At 39.1% G+C, this 8,953-nt stretch overlaps 1 protein-coding gene across 2 annotated transcripts in view; it reads left to right on the forward strand.

The window, feature by feature from the left end:
• LOC126284099 (NADH-ubiquinone oxidoreductase 49 kDa subunit-like) overlaps window positions 1-7,323 on the forward strand; it is a 165,302-nt gene extending 157,979 nt beyond the window's left edge. For both annotated transcript variants that reach the window (XM_049982749.1, XM_049982750.1), the window contains 3 exons: window positions 21-117; window positions 330-470; window positions 7,006-7,323. In XM_049982749.1, coding sequence (XP_049838706.1) covers window positions 21-117; window positions 330-470; window positions 7,006-7,043 — 276 coding nt within the window. In that variant the 3' untranslated portion in view covers window positions 7,044-7,323. The remainder of the gene's footprint in view (window positions 1-20; window positions 118-329; window positions 471-7,005) is intronic.
• Window positions 7,324-8,953: the final 1,630 nt, after the last annotated feature.

The raw sequence follows: 8,953 nt of genomic DNA on the forward strand, positions 1-8,953 counted from the left end.
AGCTGCAAATTGTGTTACAGACATCAATGGAGGCATTAATCCATCACTTCAAGTTATTTACACAAGGCTATCATGTGCCACCAGGTGCTACCTACACAGCAGTGGAAGCTCCAAAAGGTTAGTAGTATTAATAACATTGGAAAAGTGGCTTTCTGGGATGTTTTCTGGCAAACTACGTAAAGCTGTTAATACAAAAGTACGCAAGTATATCTATTAAAATGATATCAAGAACCTGAAATAATGGTATTCATTATTTCTTCATAGCTGATTTACTTTTGAGTGTGTGCACTAAACAAAATATTTTTTGTATACCAAATTGTAATTTGCAGGAGAATTTGGTATTTACATTATTTCTGATGGCAGTTCCAAACCATATCGCTGCAAAATCAAAGCACCAGGTTTTGCTCATCTTGCAGCCATTGACAAAATTAGCAGAAGACTTATGTTAGCTGATGTTGTGGCTATCCTAGGTTGGTATGATTTTAAGTTCTTACCTTTTAAAGATTACAAAATATCATAATGCTAAAGGAATTGTGTAGTGCCAAGGAGTAAGGTGGGTAGTCACAAAATCTTCTAAGTAAAAACAATTTTGAATCTTTAACATCAAAATATTTAGTCCTCAAATCCATACAAATGCTTTACATAACAATCAGTGTACTTGATATGTCTTCTTTCCATTTTTTATTTACTTGGCTTATCAGTCATATTTTGGGCTTCAGTCACTCTCATTCAATCATTCATTGCATCCTATAGTTTGCTTGAAGAAGAGGAAGCTTCAGGGTTGCTGAATGAGTAAAGGTACATATTAACAAAAATGAAAGTTAATTTTTACACCATATTAACAGTGAACTGTCAGTATAGTAGTTACTAATGTTAGTGGCTACACCAGCTATGTGTAACATAGTAAATAGCAGAAAAACTGAAAACTACTTAAAACATTAAATTTGGAAGCTCATTACTGATGAAAATCTATAGAACTGATGACAACACACAGGCCTGACCTCTTTGAGGATGTCTGTGTTGAAACTACAATGACCATGAGGTAGCACTAGGAACAATGATTACTAAAGTACAAAAGACAGATAAAACAAGTAAAAGATTTACTTGTTCAGTAAGCTAGATAAAGAGGCATTGCTGTGAAGAAATCAAAACATTTACCTCTGGGTAGTTGCATGTAGCCAGAATGGAAAACAACAGAATCACCAAGAAAGCATTTGAAGGTACTCTCCAGGCAACAAGACCATTGGAATTTCCGCAGGGCGGAGAGAGGCTGTGAGAGATAGAAGATGGTGGAAGCAGATTGTTGATGTCGCGCGTGGTCTACAGGGCCTGTGATCGCTGAGAAGAGAGAGAGAGAGAGAGAGAGAGTTGCATGTAGAGGAACTGTGGCTTAGGTTTAAAAGAATAATCGTCCAGGCACTGAATATATATGTATTCTGTTGTCATGAGATTGTTAGCCATGCACTGGATATATATGTATTCTAGTGTCACAAGATTATTAGTGGTACTGATTGCCTGTAATCTGTAAGCTGACGTCCATCTCCACCAACTGAAATATTTTAAAATGTCGTTACCAGAATGAAGACTATGATCATGGATCGGTGTTTGGAGTAGCACAACAGAGAATGTGAACCAAATGAATATTACGAAATGTAATTTCTATATTGCAATTTCATAGTCACTTTTTGCTGTATGATTGATTTGAAAAAACTCAGATTTCGTTTCTGAATAATTACAGATTCTACACAACAATAAGTTAGAATGGACATTGCAAACCGGTAGTGAAACTACAACAATTGTAGACTGGTGCCACACTGAAGTATTGTGTCTTCCTTACTAGAAGTTCTGAGAAATAAATCTCAAAATATAGTTAATGATGAAATAAACATATGGACTTGTTAATTGATAATAACACAGAATGTAAGTAACTCAGAATAAGTTTGTATATTGTAAAGTTATTACATCTACAGCCCATGGTGCTTATGTGTCAATAGCTGAAAGCAGAAAGAAAAGTACAAACAGACATGCTTTTCTTAGGCGCCCTCTGAAAAATTTGATGGTTGCACCAACTCTTATTACACAGATATCGACTCTCTGGTCACAGATTTTTACACAAAATTTAGTTTTTTAGAAAGGGGTGTTACAGGTCTGATCCTGTTCCACATACATTTTTTGTATTGTACTCTTATTTGATTCAAGGACACCAAGTGAAGATTGTGTTTGGTGGCACCATCTCTGGCTGCCTGCTTGAACCTGCATGCACAGCAGCTTGATTGGCTACCTTCAATGGCAATAAATGACACAGCACATTGAATTTGTTTCTTAACAATTATGTCTCAGTACCCTCTACCCTGCAACACTATTATAAGCTTTACACACTATGTCTTACCCCCCCTTCCCCCCTCCTCCTGTATTAATATAGAAGAAAGCAGGCCTCAACCGCAATTCGACAATTAATTAAATACAGTGGTGACACTGAAAATTTGCCAAAGTGGGTAAGTGACTGCTTGTGTAAAGAAGAAAATATGGTTTCAAGTCCAAATCTGGCACAAACTTTCAGTTGTCACCACTGAATTTAAATTAGTGACCAGTTGCAGCTAAAATCTATATCTCTTTTAAATCAAACAATGGAAACTCCAGTTAGGAATGTCAACAATGTGGGAAAAGATTGATTGTGACGTACCATAAAGAAAAGATAACACACTAAGTTTGAAACAGGCCCAATTATAAGACACTTACACATAAGATTTTGGTCACAGCCTTTACCAGAAAAAGAGAAACACGCGTCAGTCATTCACACAAGCAAGCACACCTCATGCACAGATGACTGTCAACTCTGGCAGCTCAGGCCAGAATGCAACTGCTGTGTGGGATGGAAGCAGTAATCTGGAGGGGGAAGAGACAGCAGTGTATGAGTGAGGGAAGAGAAGAGCACTGTCTGGGAGAGTGTGCAGGGACTAGAATGCAAACAGGCCCAGCATGAGGAGGTTGTGGAGCAAGAGGGTGGGGAAAACAGAGTGAAAAAGGAGAGGAGTGGTGAAAGATGGGAGGGTGCATTGGCAGAGAACGACCACCAGGGAGAGTAAGAGATGAAAATGGGGAGGAGATGATGTGACAGAGGGGTGGGAACTGTTGGGTGGAGGATGTGGGGATGGTATGTCACTGTAGGTTGAGGCTGGCATCATTATGGAAGCAGAGAATGTTTTGTAATGGTAAGTGCCATCTGCGCAGATCAGAAAAGCTGGTGGTGGGAGGTAGGATCCAGATGGCTCAGGTAGTGAAGTAGCCATTGAAATCAGGGATATTATGTTCAGCTGCATGTTATGTCACAAGGCGATGTACTTTGCTCTTGGCCACAATTTCGCATTGGCTGTTCATCCTCCACCAATATAAAAAGTTGTGCAGTGATTGCAGCAGAGATGGTAAATGACATGGCTGCTTTCACAGGTGGTCTGGCACCTGTTTGTGTAGTATAAGCCTGTTACAGGACTAGAATAGAAAGTACTGGTTGGGTAGACTGGACAAGTCTTGCACCTGGTCTACCACAGGGACATGAACAAAGAAGCATGTAGAAGGTGAGTATGCAGGTTGTCATAGTGGTGAGGAGGGAAATGAATCCAGTGAAGAGGTTCTCGGAAGGGCCAAAGGCTTTAAGCAGGAATTGGAGGCTGTGTTGGACTTCTGTGATGGGATCACTATGGCAGAGTTTATAGGTGGGGGAGTCAGATAATTGGTGGATGATCTTCATTCTTCTACAACCTCAACACCATCTCTACCATTTATTTCAACTGGTCGTCTTCAACTCACTGTGCCACATTCCTAGATGTTGGTCTCCCCCTCTCTTATGGCTCCATCCACACATCTTTCCACATTAAACCCACCAACCACTAACTGTACCTGCATTTCAACAACTGTCATCCCTTTCATACCAAAAAATCCCTCCCATACAGCCTGGTCACTTGAGGATGCCATATCTGCAGCTACAAGAACTGCCTTGCCCAGTATACTGAGTGTCTCACGAAGGCCTTCACAGACAGGCACTGTCCCCCAGCCCTAGTCCACAGACAGATCTCTCATGCCATTTCTCCTCACACTCCCAATCCTCTCACCACCCCCAAGAACCAGCAACATGGGAGTGCTCCCTTTGTCACCTGATACCACCCTGAACCACATCCTTTCCCAGGGCTTTGATTACCTATCATCATGCCCTGAAACAAGATATATTCTACCCGAGATCCATTCCACTCTTCCTCAAGTGGTGTTCTATCACCCACCCAATCTCCCCAACATCCTAGTCCATCCCCATGACTCTCCCAATCCCAATCCCACGCTACAAGGATCATACCCCTGTGGAAGACCAGGTGCAAGACCTGCCCAGTCCACTTCCTATTGTAGTCCTGTCACAGGGTTAACCTACTGTATCAAGTGCTGGGAAATCTGTGAAAGCAGCCATGTCGTTTACCATCTCTGTTGCAATCACTGCGTAGCTTTTTATATCAGTGCAACTGCCAACCAGCTGTCGATATGGATGATGGCTGCTGCCAAATTGTTTCCAAGACTAAAGCAGACCAGCCTGTGACACAACATGCACCTGAACATAATATCCTTGATATCAGTGGTTGCTTCACTACCCGAGACATCTGGATCCTCCCTTCCACCACCAGCTTTTCAGAACTGTGCTGGAGGGAATTATTGTTACAATACATTATCCACTTCTATAATCATCCAGGCATCAGGCTATGGTAACATGCTGTCCCCACACCTTCCACCCAATAGTTTCCACCCCCTCTGTCCTATCATCTCCTCCCCATTGTCTTCTCCTACCTCCTGATGCTGTGCTGGTTGGCATTCTAGTCTCTGCGCACTCCACTAGACAGAGCTCCTCTCTTCCCCCACCTGTACACTGCTATCCCTTCTGCTTCCCCACCCCCTTCACACTGCTGCTACCATGCCACATGATAGCTGCTTCCTGGCCCAAGCTGCCGGAGTTGGTGGTCACATGTGTGTGAGGTGGGCTTGCTTGTTGGATGAATGGCATGTGTTTCTCTTTTTCTGATGAAGGCTGTGGCTGAAAGCTTATGTGTAAGTGCCTTTCTGCAACTTAGCATATTTTCTCTTAAATCATGTATGTATATATGGCCACTGTATTATAAATGTCTGTCAGACACTGACAGAACAGATATCACACATACAAATAACACAAACGCATCTTGACATTATTATTAACTTCAGTGCAGATACACACTGTCTGAACTCTTGAAGGGTGCAAGTAAAGCTTCAAGCAATGAAGATAATGGATGATGGACACTACATTTATAATGTGTGACAAGCTGAGAATTTTGGTTGGACAGGAAATGTGTCCAGTAGCAGAAGCGGTAAAGGTGATGGCTCATGTGAGGAGGGAAATTTGGGTTCAAGTTCCAGTATGGTACAAATTTTCACTCGTTGCCATTGAATTTAATTCAGTGACCATTTGCAGCTGAGGTCTTTATTTCTCTTAAATAATGTATTTTAATACAGGATGATCAGGATCAGTGAGACACTTGTAAGGGCATTACAACGCAGGTTGTACTAAGAAATAATTGTTAACAAAAAATTCAGTACATTGTGATGTTTCTGAGTTAATTAACACTGAAGTTAGCCAATTAGGCCATTGTCATGCAAATTCAAGCATTCTGCCAGGAGCATTGTTGACAAGTGTGTTCTTTGTTTAGTTTCTTAAAACCAAATAAGAGAGTGATACAAAAATGGGACATGGGTTAGTGTAAAGATCAAACCCAAGCTAAAGGCTGACCAGTCTTGTGCAGTCTTATCATTTACATTCTGTTGATTATTTCTGACCGAACTGATACCACACATAAAATAATATGTATTTACCTTGACAGTAACATTAACTTAATTGCAAATACACAGTATCTCTAGAGTGTTGCAGGACCCCAATAGAGCTGTAAGCAATGAGGATAATGGATGGTGGATGCCACGTGTGTAATTTGTGACAAGTTGAGAATTTAGATTAGATGGAAAGTTTGTCTGGATAGCCAAAGCAGTTAAGGTAACTGCTTGCATAAAGCAGGAAATCTGGGTTTGAGTCCTGGCCCAAATAACATCAGTGTGAATGTGCACAATGTCTGAACTATTGCAGGAATCAGGTAAGGCTGCAAGCAGTGACGATAACTGATGATGGATGCTGTGGCTTTAGTGTGTGACAATTTGAGAGTTTGGATTGGACAGGAAGTGTGTTTGGATAGGCAAAGAGATTAAGGCGACTGCTTGCGTACAGTGGGAAATCCAAGTTTCATCCTGATGTGGCACAAAAGTCACCTATCACCATTGAATTTAATTCTGTGATCAACTGCAGCTGAGGTCTGTATTTCTCTTAAACCATGTAAATTTTACAATACACTCCTGCATAATACTAAATTTATGAGGAGGTCATTGCGTAATCATTGAATAGGATGAAAAATGCCCATAACTTCCTCCTAAATATGAGCCTGCTGCCTTATCATTGTGTCTCCTCTCTTGATAACTTGGAAGAGATGGGACACATCTCATTGTGTCTCCTCTCTTGATAACTTGGAAGAGATGGGACACATCTTAAGAAGATTTGGTGACAAAAAGAAAAAAAAGAATTATGTAGTTAACATCTATCTGTTTGTCATTGTTTTACTGTCTCATTTTTGGGTCAATACCTTTCTCTGCTTGAAGTTCTCCTCTTTCATTGTATTTACTTGAAGTTTTGCTCTTGTACTTTCCCTTTTCATAGAGTTCTTTGCCATATTCTAGAATAGAAGAGGAGCAGTATCTTAATGCTCTGGTGACAGTGTAAATAGCATAAGTATTAATAATCTGAGAGATGCATTGCACTTTTATGGAGTGTTTCAAAATCACAACTTGATTTAATAACGGTTTCTTTCCTTGTCTTTCCTATGGAAAATAGTGATGCTTTGGTAGAATTACATCACTCTTTAGATTCCTGTACTGTAAACAATAATCTTGTGGTTGCAGGTACACTGGATTTAGTTTTTGGTGAGATTGATCGCTAGACAGAATCAAAGAAAAGAAAAATATGAAGAAATAAAATATAGTTTTGATGACATAGAAGATATCTGAAATAGTCTCCGTTTATAAGAAGTATAACAATATTTTTCTCAGATATTAATAATTATTAAATTAATAACAATACTATGCATAATTCATGTAATGAATATTATGGAATTGTTGGTGACATCTCATACTTGGCCCTGTATCTATTATAGAGGCTGTACATTATTCATATGAATGCTTTATAGTTAATCCAATAAAATGTACTCATTAATCATACAATTTAAGCTTTCATGACTGGTACTGACGCTGCTTACACCTTCTGCACTAATAGGCTGTGGTCAATGTATAAAACTTTCTCCTAATATTTCCTCTCCGACAGCAGAAGACATCTGCAGAGGTAAAGTAGCAAACTACAACCAGAACTTAAGGGAGCAACAAATATATGGGCACTGCAGAGGGCACCACAGTCTATCATGGGACGTTGGCTACCAGATTAGCTCTGGTACTGAAAGCAATTGATCATCATTCTTAGGTTGCAATGTTGACATCATTAAATAAAATTCACTGAGACTAGTGTCATATTGAAAACATCACATTATCCAGCCTGTATCTATAGAGAGGGTATTGAGATTTATAAACATCACAATAATTTAAGCAGGAAAGAGGAAAGTGTTAAATTAGATAAAATTTGGTTATCAACATTGTAATGGAATAATGGTGATCGATTAATTCCAGTTTAAATTGATGGCAGTATCACAGATAATCTTGTAGCCAACGTCCCATGATACACTGCTCATACATTCACCGCTCCCTCAAGTTCTGGTTGCAGTTTGCCACATTCCCTCTAAAGATGTCTCCTGCACTCAGAGAGGAAATGTTAGTAGAAAGTATTATACATTAACCGTGGCCTATTAGGCTGGAAGATTTAAGTGATGTGTGTACATGTTAACTTACAACAGGAATCCAAAAGTGATGTGCTGACAGTGACCAATGAAAAAGAGAGAACTGTTCTTTTGGCTACATGAAACATGCATTTGACAGTTGGACTATGTGTTCCAAAACAGGTAATGCTTTAGCGCAGTGGTTGCTAAACTGTGTACTGTGGCACTTTGGTGTACCTTGGCTGTACTGTAAGGGTGTCAGGAAAATATTCCAAAATTATATGCTCTCTGCAACATTGACGAATTAAGAGATGCACCATAAAAGTCCATTGAGTTATATTCACAATACATTTATTGTTCATGTCATGCAATGATGATCAGCATAATAGTGAATAAATGGGGACTTTTTGATAAACAAGGCCACCTACATCATATTTTTTTAAAAGTTGTGTACACTGAATCTCTCCCTGCAAGAATTTAACATCCACAGTTTAAATTTTAAGGAGAATATTTCTCATTTCATAAAAAAATCTGACAATTGAAAAGAAAACTCACTGTTTTCCCCCATTCGTTGCTGTCACAGCTTATCAATTGGTTAAAAAATAATCATTTCAGGCAAGTAAAATAAACAAATTTTGCATAGATACAACACCCATTTAGTGGCTATGCTCCAGTTGAATTTATGTTTTTAGAAGGAGAAAATATTATCAAGTTGTCTTGGAGCTGGATGTTGAAGACAAAATTAAGGAGATTGAGACTTCATGATTTTTGGATGTCAGTACAAGATGAATATACTCAGCAATAAAGCTCAATGATCATTAATTTCATTTGCAACATTCTATTTGTCTGAGGGTAATTTTTCAGCAGTCACTGTAACGAAGAGTAAACACTGTTTGAAAATGAAAATGAAATGGGAAATGAAAGTGGATGTATCCAGTTTAATTTTGAGATCTGAGAAGTTGTGTAGTGAATAAAAAGCTTATCCATCCAGTTAATAATATTAATGATAACTTTAAATACATGTTTCA

This window comes from Schistocerca gregaria, chromosome 8 (genome assembly GCF_023897955.1).
Source record: "Schistocerca gregaria isolate iqSchGreg1 chromosome 8, iqSchGreg1.2, whole genome shotgun sequence".
In the NCBI taxonomy this organism is placed as follows: domain Eukaryota; kingdom Metazoa; phylum Arthropoda; class Insecta; order Orthoptera; family Acrididae; genus Schistocerca; species Schistocerca gregaria.